Below are 16,866 nucleotides of genomic sequence, written 5' to 3' on the forward strand. Positions count from 1 at the left end.
TCAATTTTGTTTATCTTCTCAAAGAACCAACTTTTACTTTTATTGATCTTTGCTATCATTCCCTTCATTTCTTTTTCATTTATTTGTGATCTGATCTTTATGATTTCTTTCCTTCTGCTAACTTAGGGGGTTTTTTGTTCTTCTTTCTCTAATTGCTTTAGGTGTAAGGTTAAGTTGTTTATTTGAGATGTTTCTTGTTTCTTAACGTAGGATTGTATTGCTATAAACTTCCCTCTTAGAACTGCTTTTGCTGCATCCCAAAGGATTTGGGTTATCATGTTTTCATTGTCATTTGTTTGTAAGTATTTTTTGATTTCCTCTTTGATTTCTTTAGTGATCTCTTGGTTACTAAGTAGTGTATTGTTTAGCCTCCATGTGTTTGGGTTTTTTACTGGTTTTTTCCTGTAATTGATTTCTAGTCTCATAGCATTGTGTTCAGAAAAGATACTTGATACAATTTCAATTTTCTTAAATTTACCAAGGCTTGATTTGTGACCCAAGATATGATCTATCCTGGAGAATGTTCCATGAGCACTTGAGAAAAATGTGTATTCTGTTGTTTTCGGATAGAATGTCCTATAAATATCAATTAAGTCCATCTTGTTTAAGGTATCATTTGAAGCTTGTGTTTCCTTATTTATTTTCATTTTGGATGATGTGTCCATTGATGAAAGTGGGGTGTTACAGTCCCCTACTATGATTGTGTTACTGTCGATTTCCCCGTTTATAGCTGTTAGTATTTGCCTTATGTATTGAGGTGCTCCTATGTTGGGTGCATAAATATTTACAATTGTTATATCTTCTTCTTGGATTGATCCCTTGATCATTATATAGTGCCCTACTTTGTCTCTTGTAATAGTCTTTATTTTAAAGTCTATTTTGTTTGATATGAGAATTGCTACTCCAGCTTTCTTTTGATTTCCATTTGCATGGGATAATTTTTTCCATCCCCTCACTTTCTGTTTGTATGTGTCCCTAGGTCTGAATTGGTCTCTTGTAGACAGCATATATATGGGTCTCGTTTTTGTATACATTCAGACAGTCTATGGCTTTTGGCTGGAACATTTAATCCATTTACATTTAAGGTAATTATTGATATGTATGTTCCTATTCCCATTTTCTTAATTGTTTTGGGTTTGTTATTGTAGGTTTTTTCCTTCTCTTGTGTTTCATGCCTAGAGAAGTTCCTTTAGCATTTGTTTTAAATTGGTTTGTTGGTGCTGAATTTTCTTAGCTTTTGCTTGTCTGTAAAGACTTTATTTTCTCCATCAAATCTGAATGAGATCCTTGCTGGGTAGAGTAATCTTGATTGTAGGTTTTTCTCCTTCATCACTTTAAATATGTCCTGCCACAGCCTTCTGGCTTGCAGAGTTTCTGCTGAAAGATCAGCTGTTAACCTTATGGGGATTCCCTTGTGTGTTAGTTGTTGTTTTTCCCTTGCTGCTTTTAATATGTTTTCTTTGTATTTAATTTTTGACAGTTTGCTTAATATGTGTCTTGACATGTTTCTCCTGGGATTTATCCTGTATGGGACTCTCTGTGCTTCCTGGATTTGATTAACTATTTCCTTTTCCACATTAGGGAAGTTTTCGACTATAATCTCTTTAAATATTTTCTCAGTCCCTTTCTTTTTCTCTTCTTCTTCTGGGACCCCTATACTTTGAATGTTGGTGCATTTATTGTTGTCCCAGGGGTCTCTGAGACTGTCCTCAATTCTTTTCATTCTTTTTTCTTTATTCTGCTCTGCAGTAAATATTTCCACTATTTTATCTTCCAGGTCACTTATCCATTCTTCTGCCTCAGTTATTCTGCTGTTCATCCCTTCTAGAGAATTTTTAATTTCATTTATTGTGTTGTTCATCACTGTTTGTTTGCTCTTTAGTTCTTCTAGGTTCTTGTTAAACATTTCTTGTATTTTCTCTATTCTATTTCCAAGATTTTGGATCATCTTTACTATCATTGTTCTGAATTCTTTTTCAGGTAGACTGGCAGTGGCAGGCTGCACAGGCTCCCAGGAGGGGAGGTGTGGATAGTGACCTGTGCTCGCACACAGGCTTCTTGGTGGTGGCAGCAGCAGCCTTAGCGTCTCATGCCCGTCTCTGGGGTCTGCGCTGATAGCTGCGGCTCACGCCGTCTCTTGACCTCCTTTAAGTGGCACTCTTAGTCCCCTCTCCTCACACACCAGGAAACAAAGAGGGAAGAAAAATTCTCTTGCCTCTTAGGCAGGTCCAGACTTTTTCCCGGACTCCCTCCCAGGTAGCTGTGGCGCACTAACCCCCTTCAGGTTGTGTTCACGCAGCCAAACCCAGTCCTCTCCCTGGGATTTGACCGCAACCCGAGCCTCAGCTCCCAGCCCCCGCCCACCCGTCGGGTGAGCAGACAAGCCTCTCGGGCTGGTGAGTGCCGGTCTGAACCGATGCTCTGTGTGGGAAGCTCTCTGCTTTGCCCTTTGCACCCCTGTTGCTGTGCTCTCCTCCACGGCTCCGAAGCTTCCCCCTTCCGCCACCCGCAGTCTCCGCCCGCGAAGGGGCTTCCTAGTGTGTGGAAACCTTTCCTCCTTCACGGCTCCCTCCCACTGGTGCAGGTTCCATCCCTATCCTTTCGTCTCTGTTTATTCTTTTTTCTTTTGCCCTACCCAGGTACGTGGGGAGTTTCTTGCCTTTTGGGAGGTCTGAGGTCTTCTGCCAGCGTTCAGTAGGTGTTCTGTAGGAGTTGTTCCACGTGTAGATGTATTTCTGATGTATCTGTGGGGAGGAAGGTGATCTCCATGTCTTACTCTTCCGCCAACTTGAAGCTCCTCTCTCCTTATGTTTTTTGAATTTCACAGAATGTTACTACTTATGACGGTAGTTCTTGACCTGCTTTAAGGTTTTATTTCAATTTATCTGTTAAATATTGATGCCATTTGTTAAGGCCTATTTTCCTCTGATTTCTTTTTAGAAATCAATAAGAGCCATTTATTTTGCATTGTTTCTCCAAAAACGTCCTGACAAATGGGTAGTTTATTTTTCTTTGAAATTATTCAAACTGTTATAAGCCAAACATCACAAAGCTTATTTATAATGTGATCTTGTAATTACATATAATGTGACCTTGGAATACCATACAAATGATATAGCATTACGTTATATTCTTCTAGCTATTTTTTCCCCGCTTTAGAAATAAGATAATTCAGCATGACCTTCATACTGCCAAACTATTTCCAATAATTGACATTCCCTGATGGAAATAATCATTTTTTTGACTGAGTATGAATTTGCTTCACTCACTTTAAAAATTTATAAATAAATGCACTTTTTTAAACTAACCAACTGCCTCAGCTGGCATTTGTAACCACACACAAATCATGCTCACAAAACTTTCCTATAATAACCATTTCATGTTGAGAACACCTGCTTTCTCAGAGCTGAGAGAGCTTCAGGCTGTATCAAAGTTTCTTCAAAGCCTTCAGACTGTGGTTTTACTATTCTCCTTGCATGAAATCTGTGTCTGTGATTTCTTCAAGATGCTAACAATATACATGCTATGGCTTTTGCTCATACCTTTGGGTTATGAGAAAATTCTTAGATATTCTTCTCTAACAATTCCTTATGAATCCTCTTTACTGAGAATATGCTTTCTCAAAACACTTGTGATAACAAAAGGCTCATAATGCATTTCACATTGCTCACAACATTTAGCACATGGCCTTCACCCAACAAGAAAAATTAAAAATGTGAAAGGTCAAACGAGGTTCAAAGGAAGGGTGAAAAAGAAGGAAAAAAATAAACAGGAATAATAATAGTTAAGTATATTTTTCCCTTTTTTTGGATGTTTGTAGTGAGGTTTGAATATTTCTTTAACCAAATGAAATAAAACAAAATTTGGGTTTTTTCATATTCAGTAGTCTACATGTATTTGATCCAGCCTGGAAAGCTTCATAAATTATTTTTTTTAAGAAAAAGGAAATAATATTATGTAAAATCTGAGGCAAGTATTTAAGCACAGCAATGACCAGAATTGAACAATCTTGCCCTCATATTTGGATCACCACGTATATATTTCCCTGAATAGGAGATAATAAAAATAAAAAGACCAAACAATTTATTGACTTTATTTATAACTGTACAACTTTGAATGTCAGAGAAAATCCATGCTCTTCCTTAACTTGTAGCTGATTCCACATAAGATAATGAATGTGCCAATAAGTATTGGCCACCTCCTTCCCTGCCAGAGGTAATGATTAAGTTGTGAGTGTGCATGTTTTTCAGGTGAAGAAAGTTTGGCAACAGTGGTGGATCAAACATTTTGGAGTATTTTATTGCCTTTTTTAATGAATAGTATAAAATACTTATCAGCATTGAAATATGTTTGCCTGTCTAACAAAATTTTAAATGGCATAAGTGGTGAACTATTTACAAATATTTGTTATTTGTGTTATGTTGTTCTGCAGGTTGAGGCAATATTCTTAATTAGCTTTAGTAAAATGTGACTTAGAAGTTGGAGTTGAATAAGTCAGTATAATACAGGCAAAGCATTTATTTGTTTGGATTTTTAATTGAAATATTAAAGATTTTGAAAACCTATAGGCATAGTTTCAAATCCTCTTTATCTAGGAAAATTACTTAATCACTGCCCAATTACTTTTTGCAGTCATATTTAACCCTTTCTGAGAAGATTCTACTCTGTAGGTTATATAAATGTTTTGTTCTAGTTCTTTTTGAATACAAGATTCCACAGTAATATTTACTCACATTCCAGGTCCCTTGGCTATTCACTTGACCACAAAATAAGCAAGAAAATAAAGGATAAGAAAGATAAAACAAATGCATTCAACTTTCTAAATTCTTAAGAAATATATTATTTCTTCAGCAGTCTTTTGAATGTCATTCATACAGTTACTTTTCAAATTTCATTTACTTTAATTATACAAAGTCTACTTGCTGTAGGGTATGTTGAACGTTTCTCTAAATTCTTCTCTTGTGTGTATGTTTTTTTCCCCAGTTACTGGCTGACAAACAAAGTTCCCATCAAAAGACCCAGCACAGGTCTGCTCATGTATACCCTAGCCACAAGATTCTGTGATGAAATTCACCTGTATGGATTCTGGCCATTCCCTAAGGATCTGAATGGAAAAGCTGTCAAATATCATTACTATGATGACTTAAAATACAGGTACTTTTCCAATGCAAGCCCTCATAGAATGCCATTAGAATTCAAAACATTAAATGTGCTACATAATAGAGGAGCTCTGAAACTGACAACAGGAAAGTGCATAAAGCAATAAAGCACATCTGAAACATACAGACAGACTGAATATGCACTTCTTTTCTTGAAGATGCTTCCTAAGATTTGAAAACAGGATCCAAAACGAGACTGGGTTTCAGCATCCACCACTTATCTGAAAGGTGATAAAGGACGTTCATGAGAAATGCACTACCAACTGATGAAATACCTGCAAAGTGCTCTGAAAATTAAGTATTTTGACTTCAAGGGTCCTAGTAAGTGCCACTTCCACTAAGAACACAGTTTGAATGTATAATCAGTAGTGTTTACAAGATCCAACAATGCACTCGTCATTAGTTAATGAAGCAAAAATGTTCATCACTGTTGGGCTGCCACTGCAACGCCAAGCACATGAGAAGAGGAACCCAGGAACACAACTCAGCCCTTGGGGAAACTGAACCGTCCTGTCAGCAGAAATCAAGATGGAAACAGTTTGAGCAGTGAAATCCATAAGATTAAATAACTCAAATAAATGCCTTCAGTCAGGATTCTGAGTCTGATCATGAACTTTATGTTTTTGTTTCTGTTCTGTTTGCCTTCTGGAATCTCTTTTGGTTTAGGTATTGGGGTGCTTCGAAAATCCTTCTGAGATAAAAATGAATGAGATAAATAACCTTCAAGTGATCATTTTTAAAGTTCTTATATTTTTAAAGGGTTATCACACAATGACTTTGTAAAAAAAGTTTTATTTTGCACAACTCTAAACCTCCAGATTTTTTCCCAACAGTGTAGAAGGTACCAGATAAACTGTATCACTCAGTAATTTTGAGCCATTCTAAAGGAAAGATAAACTCTGTCATTTGAGATGGTAAAATTAGCAGGAAAAAAATGTTCTTTTGGTACCAAAGATTATACTGATGTGTCTACACAACAAAGCATTTTCCTTTCATGAAAATAACATATTAATATATTATTTATGCTACTAAAGCGAAAGTTGTCTCTAGGCATTTTAAATTTTCCAAATTCAAACTTTATTTTTATTTGAAGGAAGGTTCCACAGCTTTTACATTTCATAATGATTTTGTGGAAGCATTTTGCCCATTAGAATAAATGTTTGATAGGGCTGAAATGTGACTTTTCTTTGATATCCCCCTTGTTATTCAGATGGAAAGATTGGCATGCTCTCTAGATTATTGTTAAATTTTCTTAGAGCAGAAATAATATGATTAATAGAGTATTGTTTTCATCACGGAGATGATTAATTTTAAGAGGTTTAACAATGAAACTGTACATCAGTATTTTGCACTTCAGATTAATTAAATTGACCAATATTTTTTCTATAGTTAAATTTATTCATGTTATCACATTAATGTGTTTTCAGAGAAACACATGAAATTCTTTATAAAGTGATTTTTAAACATTTTAACACATAATAGAATTGACCAATAGGCCAATTTCTGGTAATTACTATGCTGGTAGGTAATTCTGATGGTAAATTGTTTCTTTAGAAAGCAGAAATACTGTGTTCCCATTTCTACTCTTGACCTGAAACAACATAGATTACTTCTTGTTTCTTAGGGAAGGCAGTCTGAGAAAAGAAGAAATAACATGAGGAGTATGTATGTTTTGTTTCTTAGGGAAGACCGTCTGAAAAAGAATGAATAGCATAAAGAATATATATATATATTTGTTATCAAGAAAAAGGATATTCACAGTAACTACAGTTCTCAATATATTAATAATATGTGGTATTCTTTTTAAAAATATGATAGAACCTTGAGATACAGAAGATTATATTTCCTGAGAATTTATGTGTCTCTAAGAAAACAGAATAGAACCCATAAAATAGAATCCATAAAGACACATAGCTAAAAATGGATAGAATATGATGTACTTTTATCATTGAACCTTTTACCTCTTGGAAGTTTTTAAAGTACTAGATAAATATTTTGAATGTAAGGTTGAAAAGTCTGATTTACCCAATGAATCAAAAGTAGGTAATTACTTAATTTGGACTATTTGCAGACAAGTTGTTTGAGTAGCCTTTAATTTGAATTCAATAAAAATTTTGAAGTCATGAGTAAATTCTTGTAGATAAAATACATGTCAGAACTCATTAAAAGTATGTCTTAAAAAGCAGCAGCAAGGTACCTCGCCATTTTTACTGCATTTTCAACAAATGTGTTTAAACAATTTTAAGGCCACAGCAAAAGCATCCCAGACATTCACTGTTCTGTGCATTGTTTATCTCATAGATGTACATAGAGTAGTGCCTTTTTAGCTTCACATTGCTTTGTTACCCTATGCTTTGTGTTCTCTAAATACAGTGCCCAGTTCTGAAAATGCTCAGCATATAAAAAGGGCTTCAGTATCGACTGAGACTATTTTTGTTCATCTCAGGGAACTTTCAATACTCAAGAATGAATTCAATTAAAGGCATTTAGTGTTCAAAGAAGACAAACTGTACAAGACCAATTCATTCCCTGTTGTATACCTTTCCATCTCCCCTTCCCCTTCGCGATCCACTGTGGCCTTCTTACGGGGATAGGGCAAGGAAATCACTGAAGGCTAACAGCAAGAATAAGAAAAAGAATTGAGATTTAACCGATCAGGGGGCAAAAGGGATAATGATGAAATCAAATTATAAATACATACTTGAAATATCTGGGGTTTTTTTTCTTTTGAGACTATCATACGTTCACTTCTTTAATATTTTATTTCCTTTTCACGATTTAAACCTGTACCTGGCAATGCTCAGGCAGCTGATTGTGAAATATTCCTGTCCTTTAGAGAACATGGTTGTTACTGTGCTGTTGACATGAAGAGGCCATGGAAACATTTTCATCATTATTACCCAGCCTGTTCTATACTTAAAATTAAGTTGCTGGAATAAAAATAATAAATCAGTAACAGACTTTTCTGGGCAAATCTAATGATTCAGCCCACAGGACTGATGAAATGACTGTGGAAGTTTTTCTGTCTGAAAGAAGGTGCTGGGCATTCAAATGTCTTTATGTATTGTATATCATACGAAATATATATCAGTTGCTAATGGGAATTTCTACATATATGCTTACAAAAACAATTTATTTAAATAATGCTATAGGTAGTGTACATACCAACTAGTTATTAAGCTACTACACAGGAAAAGGGTGAACAACGTAATTTATTTCTAATTGAGCCAGTTAGTCATAATGCACACAGTGTGGTATTTGGTTCATAAAAGAATTGTTTTCATGTGGTTATTGTTGGAGTATCTATAATTGTGGAAGGGGTGTAGGAAGAGTTGTGTATAGTTAGTTGTTACCTCTACAAGTTTGAGAGTTTCCCCATCAGACATCAATATACCAACGTTTGACAGATTGAGCTAGAGAGGGTTATTGTTCCTATTTGATGGAAGAAAATCCAAATAAAGCCCACCTAGAAATAGATATTTTATTATATATGTGTTATAGATATATCTACATAGTACAAAAAGACATGTGTGATGCATATATACAATGTTATATATGTGTGTCTGTGTGTATACACACTTAGTCTGTAACATACACACACTAGATTTGTGTTATGCTAATGTCTTCGGGGCCTGCACTGTGAAGCACTCTGGAGATAAGACCACTTTAGAATAAAGAAGTTCTTTTGAAACTTCAGTTGCTAACCTGCTTTAAAGGGATCTATTTATAACTGAATTCTACATTGTTCATACCTAGAGTTACAATAAGGGTCTAGTGTATCCAAATCTTTAAAAAAAAAAATTAAAAAAATGTCTTCAAGCTGGCAATGTATTTGAATTGCAGTTTTCAGATTGTGGCTCCAGACTCTGTGTCTCCCCATTTAAGTAGCACTTTTTAATAAATGCTGTTTCTTTGTGTAGGCAAAAGCACAAGTGTTTCAAATGTATATAGCAGGGGGAAAAAAAAGTTTACAGAGATAGTATTGCTGCACAGGATAATTGCTACTGAGTATTTCTTACATCATTTGTGGAATTGAAAGATGAGGTTTATTCTGTCAAGTTCATTCTGTTCAACACTGTTTTTCCTTTTGTTTATGTATAGCAATTGGGTGTTACTGTTTTATCATTTGTAAAACTGTAAAATAAATTAACCCCCCTTTTTTTTTCAATTTTTCTCTTATCTCTTATATCTAATACCTCTGTTCCACTTTACATGTCAACATATGGTAGTGTAAAGCTTTTACAAGCTTTAGCTAGTGCTTCAGTTTTCCCTCCCCCTCAGCTCCACCCATTGGCAATTTGGCAAATCATTTATTTAAAGTGTATACCTGGCAATATGAACAATATCCAAAGTCCATGAACATCAGGAGATCCTTGACAGTTTTCTGTGTAGTGCATTCTGTTTGTGGTTGAGGGAATGGAGTGTTACACAAGTTACAGTCATTTATATCCAATTTGTATTCCCACTGACTGTTGTCAGTGGGTCACTCCAGCTTCGTGGCTGAAGAAGCCAGTGGCTCCTTACACATTGCACATTCATATGGCTTCCCTGTGGCTTGTGATGTTGACTGCTATTCCACTCACTTGGTGCTGTTTGCAGTTCACCTTCCAGGGGGTGATTCTGAAAACCGCATATTTAAATCTTCCATGGCTTTCTAGAACTGGCTAGTCTATGTTTTCAGACTGCACTATTTTCTCCAGAAATTATTAACTTTGTTTTCATGAGGTCACTTTTAACCTTTTGTAATTTTGAAACATTTGCTAGAGACCAACAATGAACCATTAACAATGGTTGATGAATATCAATCTTATTTGTATTTGCATAATTAACTTTTACTTTCAAAAATCTATATACAGTGGGGAATCCCTTTGTATTCTTGGGATATAATCAGACCTCATCATGAGCCTGTGAGATGCAAGCTGTAATATCCCATTTTTATAGATGTGAGATTATGTGATTTGCTGAAGGTCACAAAGCTCAGAAGTGAGAAAACAAGGATTTGAATCCAAGTGGTCTGTCTGACTTCAGCGTCCACCTCCTTAATGATCAGATTTTTTTTTTTTTTTTTTTTTTTTTTTTTGCGGTACGCGGGCCTCTCACTGTTGTGGCTTCTCCCGTTGCGGTGCACAGACTCCGAACGCGCAGGCTCAGCGGCCATGTCTCACGGGCCCAGCCGCTCCACGGCATGTGGGATCCTCCCGGACCGGGGCACAAACCCGTGTCCCCTGCATCGGCAGGCAGACTCTCAACCACTGCGCCACCAGGGAAGCCCAATGATCAGATTTTGATGCCAATACTTTTTAACTGGCAAGAAGTTTCCTGGGAAACTTAGTTTGCAAATAAGTCATTATTTATGGAGCACAGATTAAAAGTTGAGGTAAGTCTATAGGCAGGGTATATCATATAGACTTTGGGGCAGTCTAATAAGTGAAAAACAAATGATTATCTCTAATAACAAGAAGAACTATGCCTTCCAGGGCAGTGTCTCCTGGATGGTGCTGCATAAACACTGATAATTCTTGCTCCAAACTCTTCCTGTATTTTTTTCATGCAAGCTGGATTACTGTTATGTTAGAATCTGACTTTATGTACCACAAAATTGATCATACTGCAGTTATTTTAGAGTCTAATTAGGAGATTTCTATACAAACATTTTAATTGAATCTGGGTATTTCATCTCCATTAGCAATTTAGCATTAGATGATATTTACAGAAATATCTTAAGGTTGAAATTCTGCAGATGACTAAGTTCATCCATTTTATATTGATTTTTTTTTTCCTAGTTTCCTTCTTTTCCTGAGAATGGAAGTAACCTAATCTCCAAATTAAGGAGCAGTTTAAATGATTTCCCCTATATACTGGCTTCATCATGCATGAGTTCATGAAAGCAAAACAAATAAATAAATAAATACTCTCAGAAGACTATAAGTATTATTCAATCCATTCTTAAAAGATAGATTTCTGTCACTTAGGTACTTAATTTCTGGAATCTCAATCAATAAATTATGTGAAAGAATCTAATGCTAACATAAATATCTCTTTTAAAAATATTTTTGCTTCCAGATTGCTGATTTCTGACTCAGTCCCCAAAGTGGAATTTCTCAAGTGAACACAAGAGAACACTGGTCCAGGACATGCTCCAAAAAATGTGCTCAGTGGATGACAACTCTGTATATCTCTTCCTTGGAGATTCAGAAAATACATTAACATAGAAAAAGATCAGAGAAATCTTGAGATAAAGAGAGATATTTCTATTGTTTAAAAAGTCATGGATAATTTTGTATATAACTTCCATTAAGTATGAAATTATGTTCTTCAGAACAGATTTTGGATAACACTTCTGAATACAGCAAACAACACAAAAGAAGAGAACAGATAAGAAGCTTCAGTTAGAAAGGTCGATGCTTACTTTATTCAGTGTTTTCTTTTCCCACAGGCCAAAATATTTTTTGAATAATATTTTCAAATAGGAAAATATTTTAAACATATATTTATTCTCTAAACTTTTTACATTAATTTTTACAGTAACAATTACTCTCTTTTCTAAAATAGTAATCATACCATGACTACATTCCTAAGAGCAGTCCCAAATCTAAACTTTATTGCTTATACTGGGCAATACACAAATTAGTTAGCTTTAAAACATTAATAGCACAGGAAGGAAAAAACATGCTATGAGGTGATAATTTGCATTTTCCGGAACAACTCAGTGTATTATAGTAAGCTGTGTCTCTGCTGTCTGTCCAGCCCAGCTTCCTTCACTCCAGCCTCCATCACCACACAGATGGGCTGTCTATAAGCACATCTGCCAGTGCTGCCAAAATGTAAACACACTCAGCTGGTAGCAGATGTTTTCCAGGAAAGATCACTACCACCAGAGTTGTGCTGCTTTGGATTCTGTGTTCGTCCATCTCCGTGATTTGGGCAGACGGTCATTGTGTTCAAATAGATCGTTTGTCTCTCAGGTAGAGAACAGTAACAGGGTAGATGCAGGCTCCAATGTGTAATATTTACCATGTACATATATGAAGAAATGTTTCTGAAGGCTCTCCTAATAAGTCAAGAATTTTCTTCTTTAAAATACGGGCTTTTATTTTAAGACTGTATTTGCTGAGTTCTCAAAGGTAAAACATAGGCTTAGTAAAAGAAAAGTACGAATACTTTCTGCTTTTCTACAGACATTGTAATTGTTAGTGTTCTTGTGAGCTGTTAGAATAATCATCTGTATTCATGGTTCACAGTCCTACTCTTTATCAATATACTGGGCATTCATTTATGGGGTAATTTTATTTAATTCTATAGACACTGATGGCATGTTTTCTTATGTGGGTTTATCAATTCTCTTAATATGTATGTGCAAATCTTGATGGCATGTAAAATCTAAAACTAATTTATCTTATAAAATGGTTACATTTATTCAACTTTTGTAAAGTAATACTACCTATTAGGCAGTATTATGAAACATGAGGAATACCTTTTCTAATGGTTATAAAATTTTAGATGAAAGAGAAAAACATGAAAATAAATAATCATATCCTTTAGTGGCAAATGCTCTATTCCTAGAGTGCCCAGAGAGTTAGGGCAGTACAGAAGGGGCCAGGCAGAGAACACAGGCTACTTTGAAGGTGATTTGTAGTCAGGTGGTAAAATCAAGACAAACAATACTCCATTAACACAGAAGACCCAGTGGGGTTTTTTTTGTTGTTTTTTCTTGTTTTGTTTTTATAATCTAATGAGTAGGGTTTGAGAAACTATTATCCTAAAAAACTGAAATATTAAACAATCCCTGCTTATGGAATTTACACAATTTCCACCCCGCTCCTGACCATACTTCCCCAGAATCATTGTTGAATTACAAGTTTTAATAAAGCTGAAATTCACCCTAAACCAAGCACTTACTACAAAGACCAAGTAACCGCAGACCTATTGAAATTATCCACTATACAAAACCCTCCACTTCCAAATGTGTCTGTCTTAATATTTACTTTGTATTTCCAACTTGAAGGAATGCACATAAAAGAAAGCTTCTTGTGCTTACTTCCAAGTAATGACTTTTTAAAGTGATTTATTTCTGTCACTTCAATACATGTTTCCAAATTACCATGACTTTTAAGTTTGATTTTGTGATGATTCCAGAATATGAAAATCCATATGCCCAAACTTTCCAAGATGTGGAATGGGAACCTTCTAATACTACTTCTCATTCAATGACCATGCCTTCTCTCTTCTCTGTGGGCTCCTTTTTTTATGTCCTTACCTAAAACGTATTTCGATAAGATTTTTCTTGTCTTCTTTTATCATCACACCTCTAGAGACTGATCAATTCCAATGCTTTGTAAAGTGGCAGATGTATGACCATGTGGAGATAATAAAATTAAGGAATCTATTCATAGAAAAATGTGCATATGTATGTCATATTCACAGTATAGGTTCCTTTTAAAACACAACTCAAAGGGGTATTAATGTAAACACTCTATAGGGCAAATGCTTCCAGGAAACAGGAGTGTGGAACCAGGGTACCATAGACTGAATATATGTATCCCTCCAAAATTCCTATGTTGAAACCCAATCCCCAATGTCATGGTATGTGGAGGGCCTCTGGGAGGTGATGAGGTCATGGGGGTGGAGTCCTCATGAATGAGATTAGTGTCCTAATAGAAGAGACCCAAGAGAGCTCCCTCACTTCCTACATCATGTGAGGACACAGCAAGAAGATGGCTGTTTTTGAACCAGGAAGCAGACCCTCAAACCACACACCAATCTGCTGGTGGTTTAATCTTGGACTTCCCAGTCTCCAGAACTGTGAGAAATAAATGTCTGTTGTTTATAAGCCACCTAGTCTATTATATTTTGTTATAGCATATTGAGTGGGCTAAGACATGGGGAAAGTGTAACAGTAAAGGAGAGAAAGCCTATATAAAGATATGTTTTCAAACTGACTGCTTCTGTGAATACTGAGTGTGCAATCCCACTTGGACTATCTGAGGAAATTTATGATAAGGATCTCAGGATTCAAGGGGTGTAAAAAGGAAGCCATTATCCATCAGATCCTACCTTCCATTGAGAGTTTCTTTATGAGTCATAAATTCCCTGAACTTCTGAGTTGCACATATGAATTCTAAGCTAGCTCCCACAGGTGCCCCAAAGCATATGCTAGAAAAGCACCCAAGGAGCATACAAGGAGGACAATGCACACTTGACATGTCTGCACAATACAGTTTGCTGAATTAGTGATTGAAATGAGAGGTGAGGCAGAGAAGAAATGAGATACTACCCAAGGTGTTTGCTATAGTCCTTCCAGGGCACCATTTGCATGGGCTTGGGCCCTCCATTAATTCCAATCCATAACCAACTCTCCAAATTGTTAGTTGGCTGTAAACTTTACAGAAGAATTTATATGTGAGGATTAGTTTGGCAGCTATAGTTCCATCATCTGTAAATCATTCCACGTCATAATTGGTATTCATCATCTTCTTTCCCAGAGCTCCCTCACTACAGCTAGTGTGGGTTTCTTGCCCAACGTGTGACCCAAATCTTCAAGGAGTCTGAGCACTTAGTTGACTTGTCTGTGGCAGACGCTGATTGCTGCAATCATCCACCCAGATTTATTTCTGGGCCCCAAAGCACCAAGACACACCCAGTGAATCTTCCTGGTCCCAGATATTCCCTCCCCTTTCCCCATCAAATAGCACCCACTCTAACTCTTTGTCATGATCAGTGTCAATACCCTGCCAGCATCAGAACCTCTTTCCTTCCTATTGGTTCATTGGCACATGAGCAGCCCAATTTGATAAGGCAGTAATTCTAGCTTCCAGTTCATTGAGATCTTTACTGTGTCCCCTGGAAAAAACATTCCCACAGTAGAAATCTAGGCTTATAAGCTAAAAGAGTCTAAACTGTGAGTACATGAAACACAATTTTCAAATGGATTGACAAGGGTAATGGGAAGACGAGCCAATGGTACCTTTATTAGTTGGTTACAAAACTGATGTTCTAGATATAAGGGACACAGCACCAAATATTGGACATTAGTTTAATGAATATTGCACATCTTAAAGAACAGCATACCAAACCTGCTCTGGCTCTGAGCTGACATTTTACTGAACAGATAGTTCCATTATCACATTAGTCTGGCACTTTGTGGTGATAAGGTGTGTAATGAGACAAGTAGATTCCATGGTAAGTCACCCGTTGCCTCACCTTTTTTTGCCATAAAATTGTCTTGTTCATCTGAGGAAATTTGCAGGATCCCATCCCAATGAATTAGGTATTTTGTAAGAGCCTGGATGGTAGGGTTGGCAGAAGTACTCTATGTAGGAAAACAAATTCATATCCAAAATTGTGTCAATTCTGGTGGGATTAAATCACTGCCTCCTCCAAGGTTGAAAGGGTCTAATTTCAACATGCTTCCAACATGCTTCAACATGCTTCCAAATTCAACTTGAGGGCCTGCACTAGTTGCTGCCATTGACAGTTTATCTATCCAGCAGTGGCAATAGCTAATCAGCCATAGGGAGCGGGAACCCACATTGTTGGGTCCATGCACAGTTCCATCTCAGCCACCATGGACAATCTGTTCATCGGCCCATTGTACAAACATTGTGCTGGCTGAGAAATGAGCTTACTGACATCAGCAGGATGGGCCATCTTGTTCACTTAGCAGTTGAACTTCTCTTCTGTGATAGAGGCTTTATGTCTCTATCATACATTAATATGAGATGCACAATAACCCACAAACTTTGTGCCTTCCCCAAATCCATCTGCATATAATACTCCAGGCTTCCTTTTTTTCTATCTTCCAATCTTTGTCTGTCTAGGTCCCAATTCAACAAAGTGAATGCCCAAGGATACTACTCCAAACTCTGCTCACTGGAAGGATTTTCTCTCACCACTGTCCTGTAGGACCATACCTAGACTGGCTGAAGGGCAGCAGGTGTACATTTTCAGCTTACATCAAGCTATTAAGCTGACCCATCTGAGAACCAGACCAGAATTTTCCCTCTCTGTCACTTGGTCATAGGGAACTCCCTAAGAGCCCATAGAAGTGAGCTGAGGGATAAACAACAGTTCATTAGAAGTAGTTGATATGGGACTTCCCTAGCCGTCCAGTGGTTAAGACTCCACCCTCCCACTTTAGGGGGCTCGAGTTCCATCACTGGTTGGTGAACTCAGATCCCATATGCCGGGTGGCAAGGCCAAAAAATAAATAAATAAAAATAAAGTAGTTGATATGGAATTCTGGGCCACCCAGTGAATTCAGATGGTATACTAACCCCAGTAACAGGTAAAGGGGAAATGGTCATTTTAAGGACAATGGGATTGAATGGCTATTGTTAAGCACCATAACTGATGCCCTAGAAAAACATAATAAAAAGCTACTACTAATTGACAGGTAACTGAAAAGCAACACAAAAGATAAAGAAAGGGACTCCCTGGGAGATCACACAGATGCCTTCTTCTTTTGAAGTCAGAGAAAGCTGAGGACCTGGTCCAAAACTTAAACATCTGACTACCCCAGCTGCAAAGACGGTAAAACTCTCAACCAAGGAAGCTTGTTTTTATCAAAATCAGGGCCCTGGTTGGGAAAAACATCAGGGACACATAGGTTGATGTCTCCCAAAATATTGAACTCATAGATTTTCCTGAACCACTTTTAAAGTGTTCAATAGCAACATAGAGCTAATGACTATTGACTTGGAGAGCACAG

General features: G+C 36.7%; 1 protein-coding gene across 3 annotated transcripts in view; it reads left to right on the forward strand.

Annotated features, from left to right (window-relative positions):
* Positions 1-5,348, forward strand: part of ST8SIA4 (ST8 alpha-N-acetyl-neuraminide alpha-2,8-sialyltransferase 4) — a 101,144-nt gene extending 95,796 nt beyond the window's left edge. For all 3 annotated transcript variants that reach the window (XM_082837358.1, XM_082837360.1, XM_082837359.1), the window contains one exon: positions 4,984-5,348. In XM_082837358.1, coding sequence (XP_082693484.1) covers positions 4,984-5,266 — 283 coding nt within the window. In that variant the 3' untranslated portion in view covers positions 5,267-5,348. The remainder of the gene's footprint in view (positions 1-4,983) is intronic.
* The last annotated feature ends 11,518 nt before the right edge of the window (positions 5,349-16,866 follow it).

The sequence above is a fragment of the Leucopleurus acutus genome (genome assembly GCF_964270905.1).
Source record: "Leucopleurus acutus genome assembly, chromosome: 3".
Lineage (NCBI taxonomy): Eukaryota > Metazoa > Chordata > Mammalia > Artiodactyla > Delphinidae > Leucopleurus > Leucopleurus acutus.